The sequence below is a fragment of the Eublepharis macularius genome, chromosome 1 (genome assembly GCF_028583425.1).
Source record: "Eublepharis macularius isolate TG4126 chromosome 1, MPM_Emac_v1.0, whole genome shotgun sequence".
In the NCBI taxonomy this organism is placed as follows: domain Eukaryota; kingdom Metazoa; phylum Chordata; class Lepidosauria; order Squamata; family Eublepharidae; genus Eublepharis; species Eublepharis macularius.
In genome coordinates this window covers 115089447-115110145 of record NC_072790.1, presented here as the reverse complement: position 1 = coordinate 115110145, position 20699 = coordinate 115089447, and the positions used below count along the sequence as shown (strand labels likewise).

At 41.7% G+C, this 20699-nt stretch overlaps 1 protein-coding gene across 9 annotated transcripts in view; it reads left to right on the top strand.

Annotated features, from left to right (window-relative positions):
- LOC129326929 (uncharacterized) overlaps positions 1 to 20699 on the top strand; it is a 228339-nt gene that overhangs the window by 124092 nt on the left and 83548 nt on the right. For all 9 annotated transcript variants that reach the window (XR_008596770.1, XM_054975299.1, XM_054975290.1 and 6 more), the window contains 2 exons: positions 15686 to 15768; positions 17424 to 17486. Coding sequence is in view for 8 of the 9 variants with exons in the window: in XM_054975299.1 (XP_054831274.1) it covers positions 15686 to 15768; positions 17424 to 17486 (146 nt within the window). In the remaining variant the exon portion in view is untranslated. The remainder of the gene's footprint in view (positions 1 to 15685; positions 15769 to 17423; positions 17487 to 20699) is intronic.

The following is a 20699-nucleotide window of genomic DNA, read 5'->3' as shown; positions in this document are numbered from 1 at the left end:
TTCAGACACCACTGGATTCAAATCCTGCTCACAGAAGGATCTCTCTTTTATTTTGGATGTTTTAGATTAATCCAAGACTGGAGTGATCAGTGAAGAATATCCACTGATCCACTGAATATCTACAGTGAAGCATATCCACTGATTTAACCCACTGAAGAACAGTTCTTTGTCTGATGGGATGTAGATTAAGGCATTTTAAGGGGAGATGAAAGTCTGTGCTTATTAAAAGATTGAAATTCAGTAGCTGAAGCCAAAGACTTTTAAGAAAACAATATTTAAAAAGCTTCCTATACAGAGGCCATATTTCTTTCTTATGAATTGAGAAATAAAAAAAGACTCATTTAGGAAATGGAAGGAGGGCCTTATAACCAAGTATGAATATAAACAGATAACCAATGCTTGCAAGGAGAACATTAGAAAAGCTAAAGCTCAGTATGAGCTTAGGCTAGCAACAGATGCTAAAAACAACAAAAAGAGGGTTCTTTGCTTATTTTCAAAGTAAGAAAAAGAACAAGGACATGGTAGGCCCATTGCAGGGGCAGGAAAGTGAAATTGTAACAGGCAATGAAGAGAGGGCAGAACTGCTCAATTCCTACTTTTCCTCAGTCTTCTCCTGCGAGGGAAATGGTGCTCAATATGGCAAAAACAGAACAAATGGAGGAGGGCAGTTACACCCTAGGATCAACATGGGGGTAGTACATAAACACCTAGTTAAATGAAACTAAGTCCTCAGGGCCAGATGAATTGTACCCTAGTGTACTAAAGGAACTTGCTGATGTAGATGTAGAGGCTCTGCCTATCATTGAGAATTCTTGGAGAACAGGTATGGTGCCAGAAGATTGGAGATGGGCAAATGTTGTCCCCATCTTCAAGAAGGGGAAAAAGGAAGATCCAGGTAACTACCAACCAATTAGCTTGACATCTATACCTGGAAAAGGTTTAGAACAAATCATCAGTTAGTCCTTGAGCATTTAGAAAGGATGGCTGTGATTACTAGGTAGGTAAAGTTTATTGCATTAGGCCAAAGGCCGTTACAAACAATAAAACAGTAACAAAAATATGAGTGACGATGCAGATAAAATATACAGTACAAACTTGATAAAACACTATAGGAATTGCACTATAGCCTGTGGACAGCCCTGTTCTGTCACGACCTTCTCTCGGATTTTCCCTGCTGCAAGGGCAAAAAGAGCAACCCTGTACGAGGGTTGAACCTCTGGGTCCACATCTGCTAATGCAGCAACAATGTTTTCATTATCTTGTCTGAAACCTAAACTAGCTAGGATTGGACTTAAAAATCTCTTTCTGGGGGATGTGTAGAGTGGGCAGTGTAGTAAATAATGACACAAGTCTTCTGGCTCTGAGCTACCACATGGGCAAAGGCGCTGAGCAACTGGAATCTTGGAAAAATGGCCTTCGAGCATGGCTGGTTTCATTGACTGAAAGCGGATTGAGGTGAAGGCTACACGTAGTTTGCTAACTGAGATCTTGATTAGGTATTGTGCCCTAGTATGGTCCAGCGTAATTAATTTGAACCAAGGCGAGGATTTATTTTCTGGTATAACTCGCCTATCAAGGGCAGCATCTTGCATGTATATTTGCTCCCTGCTGTTAAAGTCTGCCTGAGAAGGCCTGAAGATTACATCTGGGGCTGTGATTACTAAGAGCCAGCATAGGTTTCTCAATAACAAGTCATGCCAGACTAACCTTACCTCGTTTTTTGAGAAAGTTACTATCTTGCTGGATCTGGGGATGCTGTAGATGTAGTTTATCTCGATTTCAATAAGGTTGTCATGTCTGTGTTCAGTCATGCCGTGATTGACTGTATGTTAACCACAATGCTCATTACTAACCTGATGTATTCTCTCCTTATTGCAAAGTGTTACTTTTGAGATCCAGAGTGGGCCTCTCCTGTTATCTTATAGAAATAGGCTCCTCTAAGCTAGCACTGACCTTGGAGCATCCAGATGCCAGCTCTTACTACTTCGGCCAGATGCTGGGAATGTATGATTGTATACTGAATGTCTAGCCATAACTAAAAAGGGTTCTCACAGGACCCATGTATACTGTGCGCCAAAACCTTAACAGTTACTTGAGAGCGGGAAAATCAAATATAACATAGAACTGCTTGTCTTGCCTTATCACTTCTACCAAGCTCCATGCTGGAGTGTAGACCTGAACTGTCAAATCCTAAACAAAGCTTTTCTGCTGGAACCAATGTGTGTTCACTGGAGAGGGGCTGAGGGATCTACCTGCCAGGAACTGACAAAAGTTTTTGATAAAGTACATAATATCCTTGTCGACAAGTTGGTAAAATGTGGTTTGGATCCTATTACTGTAATCTGTCATTTGTTGACAGATTACACCCCAAGAGTGCTTGTTAATGGTTCCTCATCCTATTGGAGAAAAGTGACAAGTGGATTGGTCCTGGGACCTGTTCTGTTCAACATTTTTATAAATGATTTAGATGAAGGAATAGAGGGAATGTTTATTAAATTTGCAGATAATATTAAATTGGGAGGGGTAGCAAATACGGTCAAAGACAGAGTCAGGAATTTGATACAGGATGATCTGGACAGGCTGTAAAACTGGACTAAAACAAACAAAATGAATTTCAAGAGAGATAAATGCAAAGGTATGCATTTAGGCAGGAAAAATCAAATGCATAATTATAGGAAGGGGGAGACTTGTCTTGGCAGTAGTATGTGTGAAAAGGATCTAGGGGTCTTAGACCATACACTGAACATGCATCAGCAGTGTGATGTGGTAGCTAAAAAGGCAAATGCAATTTTGGGCTGTATCAACAGATCATGTGAAGTGATGGTATTGCTCTACTCTGCTCTAGTTAGACCTCACCTAGAGTATTGTGTTCAGTTTGGGGCACCTGTCCTGCTTCTAGTGGCTGCCGAGTCTGCAGAGTGCTGCTGACAGGTAACAAGGTCCAGCTGGCAAAGCGAGGAGTGTGCAGAGTCCGTAAATCAAGGGAGTAGTCGAGGACAAGCCGGGTCGGAGGTTAGAGAGACAGTTCCAAGAAGCAAACGCAGGCAGTACAGTAGCAGTTTAGAGAACTCGTTGAAGCCACGCTGAAAGGAGCCCTCCCTCTGGCTTTTATACTCTGAGAGCATTCAGTCAGCTCGCACAGCTGCTTCAAGTCTCCTCCTCTGAAGCCCCTCCTTCCTCTGAGAAGGCTGGCCTGTTCAGAGCCTGGAGGCGTGCAGATTGACGTCGGGTCTGTAAGTCTCTTCTGTCCCTGCTACGCCGACGTTGCTCTCGATAGTCTGGAGATGTTGGAGGGGATAAGGAAGCTGGCTGCGTCTGGGCTGGTGGCTCTGGGTGGGGAAGGGGAGCTTCTGGCTGGGATTCAGCATCTGACCGTTCAGCTGTGGTCAGCTGCTGGGAGGCAGGCTGCTCCTCCTCAGGAGGAGCAAGGCTGTCAGCAAGCGTCAGCTGTTCCAGCTCCTCCTCCTCTGAGGACTCGTCAAGCTCAGGCTGTACTATGACAGCACCACATTTTCAGAAGGATATAGACAAGCTGGAACATGTCCAGAGGAGAAAAACGAAGATGGTGAAGGATCTGGAGATGTATGAGGAAAGATTGAAGGAGCTTGGTGTGTTTAGCTTGGAGAGGAAACAACTGAGAGGTGATATGATGACCATCTTCAATTAGTTGAAGGGCTGTCATATAGAGGATGGTGTGGAGTTGTTTTCCACTGTCCCAGAAAGTCAGACCAGAACCAATGGGTTGAAAATAAATCAAAAGAGTTTTTGGCTAAACATTAGGAAGAACTTCCTAACAGTTAGAGCAGTCCCTCAGTGGAACAGTCTTTCTCAGGAGGTGGTGGTGGGCTCTCCTTCCTTGGAGGTTTTTAAGAAGAAGCTGGATGGCCATCTGACAGCAATGCTTATTCTGTGAACATAAGCAGATCATGAGAGGGAGAGCACGAAGGGTTACATCAGTGCTTAGTTCTTGTGGCCTCTTCTTACATGCCCAGGGTAAGACCAACTGCAACCTTGGGATCAAGTAGCAATTTTCCCCAGGCCAGTTTGGCAAGGGATCCTGATGGAGTTTTGCCATCTGCTGGGCATGCAGTAAGGGTGTGTATGGGGCATGCAGTAAGGGTGTGTGTGTGTGGGGGGGATTTATTTTATTTATTTATTTCAAATTTCTATTCTGCCCTCCCCACAAGCGGGCTCAGGGTGGATAACAACATATTAAAATACAAAATACAATAAAAACAACATATTAAAATACAATACATTTCATGCACATTTAAAACAGGATGGTGGGCAGCCTTCACAGGGAGGGTTAAGATTTTATACACCTCTTTTTTCAGGCCAGCAGAGACCCAGCCTGGTGGAACAACTCTGTCTTGCAGGCCTGGTGGAAGGATAGTAGTTCCTGCCGGGCCCTGATTTCAGCAGACAGAGCATTCCACCAGGTGGGAGCCAGGACTGAAAAGGCCCTGGCTCTAGTCGAGTCTAGGTGGACCTCCTTGGGGCCAGGGACCACCAACAGCTGTTTGTCCCCTGATTGGAGTGTCCTCCGGGGAATATATGGGGAGAGATGGTCCCATAGATATGCTGGTCCCAGTCCACACAGGGCCTTATAGGTCAATACCAAAACCTTGAATCTTATCCAGTACTCCACTGGCAACCAATGCAGCTCGTGTAAGAACAGTGTTATATGTGCCTTATTTGGCACTCTTGTAATAACATGCACCACTGCATTTTGTACCAGATGTAATCTCCGGGTCAGGCTCAAGGGCAGCCCCGCATAGAGCGAGTTACAGTAATCTAGCCTAGAGATGACCATTGCTTGGATCACTGTAGTTAAGTCATGGGTTGACAGGTAAGGGACAAGTTGCCTGGTCTGCTGCAGATGGAAAAAAGAGTACCTGACAACCGCTGTGACCTTGCCTCCATTTTCAGGGAGGCATCCAAGATCACCCCCTGGCTCTTAACCTTATGAATTGGCACTAATAGTGCCCCATCGAGGGCCAGGAGCCTGAGTCCCAAATCTAATCCCCCGTGGCTCAAGTACAGGACCCTCCTCTTCGTCGAGTTCAGTTTCAGTCAACTGTACTTCAACCAACCAGTCATGGCTCCAAAAGCATGTTCCAGGACATCTGGGGCTGAGCCGGGCCGGCCGTCCATCTTCAGATACAACTGGGTGTTGAAGAAAGGTTCTTTATCTTGCTCCATCACCAGCATTTCTCAGGATGGGACACAGGTTAGTAGGGCACCGAGCCATTCCATATCCCCGTGCTCTTCTCAACTGAGACCAGCTCCCACTGTCATACCTCCCACGTCCCTAGAGGACTGGTATCCCTGACCCCATGCCAGCCCTCCTCCCTATGTCCACCATCATCCAACTTACTCTCCTTTCCCCACAACAACAACAGATGAGCACAACATTAATTCAAGCAACTGAGAGCCGAACCACACAATACGAATTACACAAGACTGACCGAGTGTCAGGATCCTGTCTTACCCCAAATGCCTGTGTCCAGCATTCTCTCGATGAGCACGTGTCCTTGTCCAGGCACGGATTCTTAATGTTATGCTCCAGTGTGGCCACGATGGTGGGTGTTAGCGGTCGCAACCAGTAAGTCGACGATGCAGTGTGTCCTTTTTTCCTGGGTCTTCTGCTTCCTATGTTCAGCTCACTCCACTGTGCTCTCAGAACTGCGGGTAGATGGTGCGCACATCTATAGGCAGAGTGCAGATGCATGATGGGATATCCTTCCCACGTCTTGGAGGAACGTGGCGAAAACCCGTGCCACCATGAACACGGGTTCGATTGAGGTTCTGCATTCCTGGTGCGTGTAGTTGAAAACAACATTGGGACATGTGTAAGTGCGTTTCATGTCATTCACGTGTAATTTGTATCGTGTGGTTCGGCTCTGAGGCACTTCAAGATGTTCTTAAAGTACCTCAGGCACAGAGAAGGATAGGGCTGAGAGGCTGGCTTCACTCTCACAGGCAAGGCAGGTGGTTGCTCTTCTCCCTCCCTCCCTCTCTGGCAGCTCATGCTCCTGGAGGCAACGTTGTTAAAGTACCTCAGGCACAGAGAAGGATGGGGCTGAGAGGCTGGCTTTTCTCTCACAGGCAAATTTGGGAATTTCCTGCATTTTGCACAGGGTTGGACTAGATGACCCTAGAAGTCCCTTCCAAACCTGTGATTCTATGATTCTTTGGAATGCCTGGCTGCATCTAACTTTTTATTTCTTTGTTCTTTCTGTTTCTTTAATGAGAACAAGTGGAAGCTTTTTACAAAGCCTTCTTCAAATATAAATGGCTTTCTTTAAAAATGCTGAATCCTGCACAACCTGATAAATAGTACTGTGCTTTTCCAAGAATTTTTTTATTTTATGAATAGAATTAAAAGCCCAGTAAAAAGGGCAAAAAAATAAAAGAAAGTAAAGAGAGTACAAAAAAAGAAGAGACAGAAATTAGAAAAAAACAAAAAACAATAATACATGTTTCATTTTCCATTTTTCCTCTACACCTATCATATTTTAATAAACATTATACTTTCAGTTTTCATATCTCCAAAATTTTCCTTTTCCTATACTGCCCCCTTCTATTTATTTTTCCCAAATTTATCTTCTTAAAAATCAACACCACGAATCATTGGTTCATTTTCTCTTGTCTTACACAGAAAGTAAATTAGGGTTTTCAGTTATCCATAAAAATAGAAATGTTTTATCTCTGATCAGAGCTGTAAATTTACCCATCTTTGCTAACTCCATCATTTTCATAATCCAGTCCTTGATTGAAGACAATTCTGTATGTTTCCATTTTTGTGCATATAAAAGCCTAGCTGCCATGATCATATATAGAAATAAAATACCATGTTGACTTTCCATCTGTTTGTCCACTAATCCCAACTTCTAGTTGAAATAGTAATAGTAATCTTCAATATTTTTTATATTGTCATGTGAATTTGTGACCATTTTTTTAGCTTTATGGCAAGTCAATCAAAGATGATAAAATGTTCTCTCATGTTGCTCACATTTCCAACATTTATTTGACATACCTTTATTCATTTTTGCTAATTTTTCAGGAGACATATACCACCAATACATCATTTTATAAACATTTTCTTTAAGTGTGGAACTCAAAGTAAATTTGAGCCCCTTTACCCTTATATTCTCCCACTGGTCCATCCGTATATTATACCCCAAATTTTTAGTCCATTTTACCATACAATCTTTCACAATTCTTCTTCCATTTTGAATTTCAATAATAGTTTATACATTTTAGAAATAACATGTTCATCATTTGTACAAAGCTCAAATTCCCTCTTTTCATAACCAAAGCCCCATAGTTTTTTATCTGATTTTAATCTTTCTAGTAGTTGAGCATAGACAAACCATTGACATTTATAACCTTTAGCTATTAAATCTTCCCTCGTCTTCAATTTTCAGTCTCCTTGTGAAAATTCTAGTAAGTCTCTGTAAGTTAACCATCCCTGTTTGGTAGTCATCTCCCTTCTATAAAATGCTTCCTGTGTTGAAATCCAAAGCTGTGTCTTCTGTGATAATCTCAGTTTGCATTTATTTCAAATTCTCAGGATGGATCTCCTAATATAATGATTTTTTAAATCTGCATTGACGTTTACTTTATCATACCACAAATAAGCATGCCATCTAAATCTCAGGTCATCATGACCTTCCAGTGTCAAGAGCCTCTCATTTCTCAGAAGTATCCATTCCTTTATCCACATTAGACATGGGGAGGCATAATACACTTTCAGGTCCAGTAAGCCTAGGCGGCCTCTCTCTTTTGCATCCTGTAGAATTTTAGATTTAGCCCTTGGTTTTTTCCCTTGCCATATAAATGTTGAGATGTCCTTCTGCCACTGTTTAAATGGTACATCTGAAGTTAACACAGGTATTGTTTGAAAAAGGAATAACATTGTAGGTAAAACATTCATCTTAATAACTGATATTCTCCAAAACAAGAACAACTGTGCCCTTTCCCATCTTAACATATCTTTTTTGATTTCTTTCTGTCTTAACATAATAATTTTGAAATAGCATACAGTTCATCCCCGTCAGCATGATACCTAAATATTTTACCCTTTTTTCAACCTTAAAGCCTGTTATTTTCATCAATTCTTCCTGCTTTTTAATATCCATATTTGTTAACATTTTTGTTTTCTGTTCATTTATTTTGAAACCTGCCAAAATACCAAACTCTCTCAGCTTCTCCATCAATATTTCAATCCCCTCTAATGGATCTTCCAGGATCAATAGTACTGTAGAACTGTCCATCTGCTTCTCTTTTTGAAAGAGATAAACTGATCCATGTGGCATATGTGTTAGCCAGGAGGATTGCCATAATCTCTGAGCTGATGTGGAGACGATTGAGTAGAACAGACATTCCAAGTTCAACAGGATATCTGGGGATGGACTTTCTCCCAGACTTAACTGGGCTGCAGCAGGCTGTCGTGGCCTATAGCTGCCCCAATGACCACAGGGCTGCCATTTAAGAAACTACCAGCAGCAGCAACTAGGCCAGAATTGCTAGGCTATCAGGCAAATCGGGATCAGACAAATGTGAGAGGTCCGGGAAGGCTGCTGGGCATGCTCATGATTAAGCCTGGCCCATATAAGGGGCCAAACAGCAGGCTAGGGAGGAGGCTTCAGGTATTCTTCTGGCTGCAGAGGAGAGATTTGGGAGAAGGGTGAGGGTGAACTTAGCAGCTCCCCCTTCTGAGACTTTGCTGGCCCTGGGGTCTTGGCTGGAACCACAGAGGCAGGCAGGGAAGATAAAGCAGTTCTGGATACCCTGGATACCCAAATATGACAAGAGCAAGAACTTTGTCCTTACTATTTCTCTTCTTTCCTGCCATTCACTGATGCACAGGGGAAGGCCATGTCTCAGTGGTAGAACACATGCTGTTCTTGTAGAAGGTCCCCTGTGTCAGGGTTGGAACTGATGAGTCCTCCTAGGAGGATAAGGATATAATGGTGGCTGACCCCACAAAGGTTAAAACCATGAAAGACCCTGAGGATCCTGTGGGCCCTCTTACCTACAATGGCCACCAGGAGACTTGCAGCCAGCTAGGGCTACTAGGTTAGAAGCCCAGGTAGCCCATTAGCTGAAGCCAGATACTGGAACTGCCAAGGAACCAATAAGGAGATTTGTCATTGCCAGTTACCCCATGGTCATCCTCAGAACCCTAGGAGCTGAGAAGGCAGAAAGCCCAGACAGAACTCATCTCAGACAGCATAGTGCATGGCTGGCCACCTTGGGCTTCTCCTCTGTAATAGGATGTTGTTCACCAAAAAGAATTTTTGTGATGTTGAATGCCCACACGAGTAAGAATTTCTTGCTGGCAAATGAAGCAGGGCCTCAGAAATAATCCAGCCATTATGGATGGGTTTAAGTTTATGTCTGTCTGTCTGTCTGTCTATCACAAGTGTGCACTGAAGCGGGGGGGAAATGACACAGTAAGCAAACAGCATACACACAGTGCAGTCCTAAACAGAGTAACTCTGTTTAAGATTGTATTTACATAAAATTACTAATTTACCTATCACTAAGCACTTCTATACTTACACCAATAATTACATACTGATGATGAAGTGACACCTCAATATTGAATACTTGGAAGATTTTATCTCCCTAAACAGAGTTGGTTGTTCAAGTAGGTATTTGTAGAATTGAAGGCATGAGTAGTCATGTAGATTAAGATTATAATGTATCTGAAGAAGTGAGCTCTGGTTCATGAAAGCTAATTTTGTTAGTCTTATAGGGGCTACTGGACTCTTGCTCTTTTTCACTGCATTATAATACAGTAACAGAACACCTTTTATAGCTTCAGATGTAAATCTGTTCTTGGTCAAATCCACATTACTCATTCTAAGTCGCATATTCCCCGTATTCCCCACGCAATCCCGAGTGCCGGTCACATTACCTCATTAAACAGACGCATTTCATTCGCATTTCTCCCAAATATGTGGTCACAGGTTTTCAACGGGAGTTTCACGGTGGCTGTGAACGGGCCAATGCACAATTTACGTGGTTTTTTTAAAAACCACCCCCCTTCCTGTCTCTCCGGCTGTTCCAAGAGTTCCTATTGGCTGATTCAACTTGCAAGTGCTCCGTAGTCTGCAAAAGACTGTTTTTGACTTCATAGCATTGGATTTATTGATTATGCTGTTTCTGAATCAAATCTGGTAGTTTGAAAAATCATTTTGGGGTGAATCCATCCTCAGAATGGACCCGCGAAACTTCCTTTTTAACTGTTTTTTATTTTTTTTATTTTATATTACTGTAATATCGAAATTATGAAATATCGAAATAATGACACTCCAAGGAAGTGAAACTTCAGTAAAATTCAGGCACTGAACTGTCCTGCATAGGAAATGCCCACGAAAGCTTCCCACATGCTTCCAAATTTCCAAAAAAGAAACGGGAGAGAGCCATCAGTGCTGTCAGTGGGGAAAAGAGAAGCATCATTATCTTCAATGATGTTTCTTTATAAGGCAAGATCGAAATAACGGAAAAGTGCGCTGAAAAAAATTTTAAAAAATGGGCGGGGAAAAAAGGTCCCGCCCCCAAAAGCGGTTTTCGAGCGGCCGTGTGACCGGAGGGACGCGCGAGAAAGGCGGATTGGAAGCAGGAATGTGAACGAAGAGGCAAACGGAAGATATCCGATAAACATGCGGGTAATGGGTGAATGTGGATTTGACCCTTGTCATCTGTCCACTGGGCATTCATTAAAGAAAATATTCTCTCAACATGTGGATTATGTGCGGGAATGCAAAAGAAAAATTCTGCTATTTTAAACAACTCAGAATGGCAGTCTGCACTGAAGTAGTTTTGAAATATTTAATCCGCTTCTCACTAATTGGCACACTTTTGAAGTGTTCATCAATTTGAGCACCTTCAACGAAAGTCTTCAAAACATTTTACATCATCGACCATCACATCTCAGACTCACAAGTATGGTAGACTGTGCATTATCAAAAGAAAAGGCATTGGTTAAAGTCATCCAGTGAAAACAGACATACTCATTAAAAGAAACTGTCAATTTCTGCAAATATTCCAAACGTGCTTTGTACTAGAAAGAAGCTTCTTTCATAATAAGACCACATTCTTGCTCCTGTCTATCTTTCTTTCCTTTGCTTAGGATCATCAGTGAAAGAAAGGCTGCTTCTATTCTAGGTTGCAACATTTGACAAACTGACTGCAATACAATGAAAATCTCCAAATAGACCCTTCCACCTTCTATTCTCTTGATTTTTGTATGGAACATTGACATTAAGGAATGCAGGTGCCACAGATATGCTTTCACTGAGTCATTTAATTTCTTCAATATGGATGGTGGATTGGAGTGAGATAAAAAAAAATTCACACCAGGGAATAACTACAGTAAACATTCTATATCGGGAAAGAGCGATAGCCATCTTGTTCTGCCATGTGGCAATAATTGTCTGTAATTTATATCAATGAACTCGCAGTAACTCTTGAGATCTTCTGTTCTTGCCGTATATATGGAGAAATAATTATAAATCTTTATTATGATATATTCGATGTCTGCAGACAATGTGTCTCCCTCTTTCTGTATATAGTTGTGAATGATGTGTGCTGGACAACCAACAACACTATCTAATTCTCTCTTTAATTCATGCTTCTAGGCATGGAAGACATTTTTTTTCCAGAGCAATTGATTCTTCCAAAATTAGTGTTTGTGTAGACATCAGAGAATGCAACACACTTCATAAGGAGGCTATGGTCTTTTAACGCTTATGTAACACAATCCGCTATTGTTTCTAATTTTTTGGTATGCTATTGAGATGTATCAATTTTGATTTAATGCTATGAACTTTACGAAAATATTGTATCTCAGCATGGAATAGTTTTTGTGACCCATGGCTGCTGCTGCTGACTGAAACACCAAAGCAAACTTAGACTTGTGCATGGGAGTTTGTTTTGTTTCTTTAGTTTTTATTATTAATTTCCAAAGGGACTGCTATTTTGTATGCTTTTTTGTTATTATTTCTTTTGTTATTTTGTTTTCATAATTTTATTTCATTATTATTTCCCACTGCTTTCAATGGAAGTACACACACACACACACACACACGTATCTTCCTGGTTTTCTATCTGAACTGGACAAAACTCAAGGAGATAGGAGCGCTTCTCTGGTACATCTATAATGCCAAATGTCAGACAGATAGACTAAGGGGATGCCCTTTTTGAGGCCATAAAATGTGCTCATGATTAATATTAAAATGTATGGGATAATTGATAGGAAACATTTAACACACAAAGCAGCTTCAGGAATTGGCAGTTTGGCACTGCAGCCACTTAACTTGGAAAAACAGTAGCTTGGGCTTGCAGCAAGGACTTCCTGTACCAGATAGACTAGTACTACTATTGGCTGCTGCTGCTTTTTCAAAATCACTCCTTTCTTTCCATCTCTTTCTGCCAGCTCTGCCCCCACCATGCTGCAGATCCTTTCCACAAGAGCCAGAAAATCCCTTGCCAGTCATGATGTGCTATGTTTGAGCCCAGATGTCAGATAAGATACTGTGAAGTATGTATGAAATTAGGGGTGGTGCCAGGGTTTCTGGTGCCCGAGGCTGCCCCTATGTGTGCACACAGAGTGTGCGCATGCACGTGCTCCGGACTGCGTGATGACATCACTGTGTGTGACATCATCATGCAGCAAGCCGGCCCCATTGGCTGGTGGGCAGCTGGGATGGTGCGTGGAGGCTGCCTGCGCTCCCAGTCGGGTGTGGCGAGTGGCTGGGGAGGTGCACATGTGTCCTCCCAGCCCTCCTGCTCTGTTGTTCCGCACACCACCCTGGACACCTGCCACGCCTGCCCCGCGGCTTCTGTGCCCAGTTGAGGGCGTGTGTTGGTGGTGACAGTAGCACAGGGCAGGAGGGCTGGCAGGCTGCAGCAGCTGCGGGCCAGACATGGCAGGCAGCTGGGGTGGTGCGCGAGCAGCTTCCCATCCCTCCTGCTCAGCTGCCAGAGCTTCCACCACCAGCTCTGCAGCACACGCCCTTGCCCCTCGTGCCCCCTCTGGCATCTCAGCGCTCGAGGCGGAGGCTGGACCTGCCTCAATGGGCGTGCCATCCCTGTATGAAATGTATGTAATTTTGTTACTGGGCTGTTTGATAAAATAAAAAAAGTGTTGTGGTTGAGTTATACTTAGGACACCATATATACAGCACAGACTGAGGTACACAAAACAGACAAATCCCAAATTAATTTTAATTCCCAAAGAACCACCACAGCTCTGGGGGAGCACAGTTAAAAATCAAAAAGGTTTAGTGTTAGGTGCACTTGGGCAACACAGCCAGTCACATGCTGAAACTCTTAATAAATAACTAATGAAACAAATGAGACCGAGGAGGAAGGGGGAGTGAGTGCCTCACGGTTTTCTTGACTGATTGCAGACTGTAGCCACTAAGATTCCCTATATGTATGAGGTAAGCAGCTCAGAAGAAGATAAATCATTTGCAACAACTGTTGAACAGCGTGTTCAGCGTGACTGCACCAGCTTTAGGAGAATCCAGAAAGAGTCCACACCTTGCTTGTTTGGTAAAGGTGTATAATACAATTTATTTACAGGTGGATAAAGAGCAATATACAAGTTATAGTCCAGAGAGACAAAGTGCTTTGCCTACATCTGGACTTGAAAGAAGCCAAACTATAATGTACACAGTAGCAATTTATACATATAGACAACCAATCAGATGCATGAGTGAGTTTAGCTGAGTCATTTCCTCATGGTCTCCTGACTTTGGAACTTGACCACCTGACTCTCAGTCACCTGATGTGTCTAACTGTCATACAGATCATTTTGATCTAGAGCCTCTGCACACTGGCTTTTGACATTTAGATTACAACAACAACATCAGCTATGCCATCTCAGGTTCATACTCCTGCTCATCCTCTAATGTGATTTATGCCATCACGTGTCAGCAGTGCCTTTCTACTCTCTTCATTGGACAAACTGGTCAGCCCCTTCAACAAAAAAATAATGGACATAAGAAACTACAACATTCAAAAACCTGTGAGGGAACATTTTAACCTTCTGTAACATTCAATTGCTAACCTAAAAGTAGCAGTTATCCTGCAGTTATCCTGCAGAGGAATTTCAAAAGGAGATTAGACAAAGAGGCTGCTGAACTGCAACTGATAACAAAGCTCAAGACTGGATTCAGTCAAAAGACCCAGGCTTCCTGTCTCATTACCAATGCTGATTTCTCCACACCCACCACCCCTCTGCTTACCCCACTCTATCCAATCATGCCTGCTATTGTCATTCACCGGCTATTGTCATTTGGCATTTGAAATCACTCTTTCCAAGATATAAGGACAGATGGGTCACATTCTAGCTGTATCTGAAGAAGTGAGCTGTGACTCACGAAAGCTCATACCCTACCACAAATTTTGTTAGTCTTATGGGTGCTACTGGACTCTTGCTCTTTTCTACTGCTACAGACAAACACGGCTACCCATCATGATCTAAGAATGCTGTGTGATCCCTGCAAGTTACCATCATGAATTAGATTGGCTAAGTCTTCGCCAGTACGCACAATATACGTTTCAGCTAGCTTTATTGTTTTATCTATTCTTTTTGCACACTTTACAAATATGTTTTATGCACAGTTTTAATAAAATAAAATAAAATATTCTTCATAACTGCATGGTATTCCTTGGCTTTTAGCTCCAAATTAACCAAGTATGCAGACAAGGTTTGGTCTAGTTGCCTTTGTAACTTCTTTGGGAAGACTCAGAGTCAGCACAGCTGCCTCTCAGATAAAGTCCACTAAAACCTGAGGCCTATTTGCTCCAGTCTCTGGGCCCAGCTACAAGTGATGAATGACACTTGAACGGCAAGTGGATCGAGTGGAGAGCAAGTGGAGGGCAAGTGAACAGGGAGGAATACACTTGCCATTCAAATGTCATTCGTCACTTGTAGTTTGCCCCTCTGTACAAGGCTTAGTTGGGGTAAATGATGGCAACCTAACTACCCTCGCTGGTTTTAGAGGAGCTCTCTTAGGACTGCGGTTCATCCTGATTCTGTAGAACCCCCTGGATAAATGGCCCTTTTTTCTTTTAAACATCCAAGTTGCTCTAAGAATGGGGGCAACACATTGAACAGTTTGGGAACTAGGAGCATGTACTTTATTACATATTATCAGGTGTAGTGTTGTGTATGCTTGTAATTCCATTTCACCCTATACTTCCTGCATTTCATGGCCCCTTAACCTTACTCTTCATTTTGTTTTTCTACATAAAAAGTCTACCTTGGGTGGAACCACTTATTCCAAGAGAAGAAGGGGGCTTTATTTTTTGAAAGCATAAGCTAGAATAAAATATTACTGTTTAAGGTGCCACTACACTTTGTTACAACAAACTGAACTGGTTACCCCTCTGAAAACACAGTGGTAACACATAAGTCAAAGAGGTATGCTTTTCTGGGGAAATAGTCCAGTAATGCCACATGACATTGCTTGCCAGTGGTAAGTTGCCTGTGAGAAGGACAAAAGATAGCTAAGTGGAAAAAGAGTAACAGACGAATATGATATTGCAAGACATGGAGAGCACATATGTTTCAATATGTCTCAAACTATTTGCTCTTCACCTTTGATTAAAACATGACAAAGACTTTGCCACCTATATTTCTTCTCTTTAACTTTTCCAGACAATCATCAAGTGGATAATGATCCAGATCAAGAAGCCTCATTATTGTCAATTGCATCATTTCAATCAACTACTTCTTGTGAGGTTAGCAGCAAATTAATCATTGACCTGGCCTACAAATGATAACAAAAATGTACTATTGAAAATCTATCACATAGTATTATAAACTTTCACAAAAAGATATACATTTTGTGCAATTAAAAAGGACAGACTGTTACAATACTATGTACCGGACAGTTTGCTTCTTCTACAGGCCTGAATTTCTGAAAGAATTTTACAAGATGGCTATTCAATAGCATTTTACTCCGATTGGCCAATATATGAAAAAATAAAAGATATTGGTGCTGAACCAAAAGGTGACTTTTTATACAGTGTAGCCTTTGTGATAAAGCAAAAGCATTCCACAAAATGGGACAGAAACGATTACAAAATGATGGATGTTATTTATCATTAGACTCTATTAAAATTTTAATGAACCATTTCACATATGGTTTTTCATGTACAATTCAAAATCTATTACTTATGCCCTGATTTTGCCAAGAGTTTGAAAAATACTTCATGATAAAAACTGGTCAACATCAACCTTAATGGTTTCAGAAGTTATAAAATGGACTAAACTCACAGCATACTAATCATCATAATCCATGCTATAATGTGTAACTGGCATCTAATGATTTGTTTACTTGGAATATCAATCTGAAATGAACCACATTTCACAAGTTTTGTATCATATTTAAAATATTTCTCTCTTTATGTCTACTTTATTTCCTCAAAGAAGTATGTGGCTTAATACCAGTGGATTAATGATCCCATTATAATTTGTCAGTACAATACAATCCTCAATACAATCAGAAATAATGTGTGACAGATGTTCTGAAATAAACATTATGGAGATTGAGCATGTTTTGCATGTAGAAAGTCTTACACTGTAATTCTAAACAGTTAAACCATTTTAAAATCATTGAGCCCTGACCTGGATGACCCAGGCTAGCCCAATCTTGTCAGATCTTGGTAGTAAAGCAGGATTGGCTCTGGTTAATACTTGGATAGAAGACCACCAAGGAATTCCAGGGCCGCTACTCAGAGGCAGGCCACAGTAAACCACCTCTGTTGGTCTCTTACCTTGAAAACCCTGTTGTATCACCATAAATTGAATGTGACTTGATGGCACTTTCCGCCACCAAATCCATTGAAATTAGCGGGCTTAGAAGAATGTAATTCTGTTTAGGATGGCACCTTAAACTGACTCCTGAAGAACTGTTGTGCTATTGCTGATAGTCTTATCAGAGCTATTCCTATGTGTTTTCTTTATTAGTTTATTTTAATATTTGTAGCTGCTTTTCTCCTCAAACAGGCCCTAAGCAGCTCCCAAACACAAGAAAATTAATTAATTAATTAAGAAAGCAAAACAGCAAACTGTGTCTTGGGCTTGTACCCATGGGTTCGTGCATTTGCCTCACCCCAAACCTTGTAATTCCTGAAGCAGGAAGGGAAAAGCAAATGCTCCTCAAGATGGTATTGCCTGGCCCACTTATTCCCTCCCATATGCAGCCTTGATGGCTGGATTAGGCCAGGAACCTTATATGCAGTATGGATGTGCACAGAATTTGAATTATTTTAGTCATTAAAAATTGGTTTGAATTCTTTAAATCAGTATTGTTTTGTTATTGTGTTCAGGTGAACATTTACATTGGTTTCAGGAAACTCATCCCAACATTCTTTCTCTCTCAATTAATTAGGATGAAATTCTTCAGGGACTGTTTCCCTCAAACAAAGTGTCCTTCCTTCCAACTTTCAAGGAGGTAAGAAAAAATCCTGCATTCTAGTTTGCTCCATCTCACCCTTATGTGCCAAACTTGTAATAAAAAAAAGAGACTCTCTCCCATTTCTCTTAGGATTAGGGTTGCCAACATGCCTGAGGCTTAATGTGTAGAAATAGAAAATCACTGAAGCTTTTCATAGCATGGAGAGGGTATCATGGGGGGGGCAGGTATGGGGACCTGGGCCATTTCCAGATGGCTTACCTGAAGCCGCTCCATGCTGCAATGTTGTGGATCGTGCCAGGGAAAACACCAGGGAAAACGCGAGTTTTGCGCAACGTCGCACGAGAAAACGCAATATTTCGCGTTTTCCCCGGCACGATCCACAACATCGTGGCATGGATCAGCTTCCGGTAAGCCATCTGGAAACGGCCCTGTTTTCTTTTCCTCTTTTTAGAAATCTGGAGTCAGTTTCTAATCAATTCCATTTTGATCAAATTGAAATTTGAAGAGGGGAAGCATAAGGAAGGGAGGATCTTCAGAATTTCAGTCTGTATATACTTAAACAAAGCATCTGATGGAGAGAACTGTGGTTCTTGAAAGCTTATGCTACAATAAAGTTGTAGTCCAGTAGCAGTCTTAAAGGTGCTACTGGACTCTTTTCTAGATGCTCAGAGGCAGCCTTCCTATCCAAGCCTTCCCATCTTTCTGCTAGAGCATCACCCTTTGATTTTTCTTCAAAGAGAAAGGCAAACCCCCTATTTTAAAATTAAAAAGAGAGAGAGAATAAGAGGAATCGGTAGCTGTTCCATCTTGCCCCCCCCACACCAGAAATAGGACATTCCTACAAGTCCTCATTTTCTCGTGTGAGAGGAGACAGCAGAGCGTCAAAAGACTCTCATTCTGCTGCCTTGCATCACAAAATGTGGGAGTGAGGCCAGTCTCTGGGGTGTGTGGGGGGCAGTAGCAGTGGGACCCCAACAATCTATGGATCCAATAGTGGCCCTGCCTTGTTGACCCCAACGCCTTGCCTTGCCTGTGTGTCCTTTAATTGGTGATTTCTGTAGCATGGGCTTCATACCAAAATTTCTCTTATGATGATGATATTATAGTCGCCTGATTAAATAATAAACAAATAGTTCACTGTATAATAATAAAATCATCATTACTTCAATAAATTGGAATACAAAAAGAGCACATTCCTTTATTCCTCACAAAATATTCCGTTCTTAGTCTAGCATAACACTTAATAATGGAAAGTTGGGCTACAGTGCATTCACCACCCTTAGGGAAACCATCAGTTTCATAATATAGTTCAGTTTTCAGGAAATCTATCATAAAACATCCACCAGCCTATGTCTAATATAAGCCAACAAGTCATTCCAGCCACCTCAAGGACTGGGGTAGAAGCTAGTAGCGTGCCTTCTGTTTGCCAGGACCAGTCAGCTTTCAGGAACAGAATATGAAGCATGAATATAAAGTTCAGGAGGGAACCTCTGTTTTGATCCAATCAGTTGTGGCTGCAGGTAATCCAAGCCAGGAAGAAGCAGGTGCAGACTAAGTCCTTGGTTCTGCCTGGAAAATTTTGCTGGTACTTAACCCTTTCTGACACATCTAGTATATTTTCAGAGAAGAGAGAAAAAAATGGGACACACGTGGACCAAACTCTGGGTTTTGGCTGCCCATCCAATGGTATGGCAGCACTTCCTTCCTCTTGAACTATACAACCAAAGGCTTTTCTTTCTCCCAAGGTTCTCTTCTGTTTCCACTCTCCCTTCCACCAATGGATAGAAACAAAGCATTTCTCTTATCTTGCAATCCAGCTAATGCCAAATAGCTGGTATGGATCAGACAAGTGCCCCTGCTTGTGTAAAATGAGGGTCACTACTAGCTAGTGTGCCAGAAATGTGACTGGGGAAAATGCAAGACACAGAAATGCCAGTCAAAGATACTTCCGTGCAGCACAAACATGGGCTGAGTGTTCTGGTCAGACAGTGTGCTGGCAAGCGCAATTCAGCTTAGTCAATCCCTTCCATTGTTATTCCTGAAAAATAGACGTTTAAAGACAGCATAGGGGGAAGGATTTTTTTTTCATTAGACCAGGACAATTTAATGCCACACTCAGAGCAGTTTACAAAGTGTGCTATTATTATCCTCAATCGCCCTTGAGATGTGTGGGGCTGAGGGAGCTCAGAAAGAGCTGTTCCCAAGGTCACCCAGCTGGCTTCAAGCGGAGGAGTGGGGAATCAAACCCAGTTCTCTAGATTACAGTCCCGCTGCTCTTAACCACTAAACCAAACTGGCTCTCTGTAAAACATATAATAAAACAGAAAAAATGAGCAAAACCTGTTTTTTTTAAAAAAATTATCTAATTACCAAGACAACACAACTACACACTGACAGTCAAGGGAAAGAGTGAAAAATCTGGGTCCTCTAAACAAGGACCCAGATTTGTACTTTTGAAAAATGATATTTTCCTCTTGGGGTTTTTTTAAAAATTGTTTGTAAGGCCAAATGACATATTTGTGAATCTTATGCCAACATATGTGGGTTGATTAGCTATGTTTTAAAAAAAAGAATAAACACTGAAGTTGGTGCCAAAAGAATAAATGGAATAAATATCTGTTGTTGATCGTTAATGAAATATATGGGGGGTTACATTTTAAAGGATTTATTTTCTTTACAAAAGAGAGATAAATACATGGGATGGAGAAAACACATTGTACTGCATAATGATAGGCAACTGATGGGAAATAATAGTGGGAGGGAGGAGAGAGATTACAGGCAGCAACAGATTCCACACAAGATCACTTCTGCTATTTACCACGACCCATTGAAGAAAATGCTTTGCAGTCTTTATTGTGCTAGCCTTCATTCCATGCATACAGTATTACTTCCATTTTGCAGACAGAGAACTGTGACTGAAGCAGTCTGATTCCCCAAAGCCAATGGCTTGCCCAGAGAATCAGTAGCAAAGAGAACTTAATCCAGATTTCACCCTTTTTTATCTGTTTTAAGCAACCTCTAGCTTTATCTACCACATGTCCATTGTAACGATTCAAGCGATACAACATGTTTCCTTTAAACCGGTTTGCTTTCAGAGGACGGCTTTTTCCGGCTGTGTTCACACTCACTGAATGTGAGTGTGGCAGTGCCTTCCAAAGTGGTATGCCTTCCTGAAGCAGGCATCTGTGTTTAGTTACACAGTTTATTTGAAGGCAGCTATTTCTGTCCCATTTCAGGGAAGATTCCATG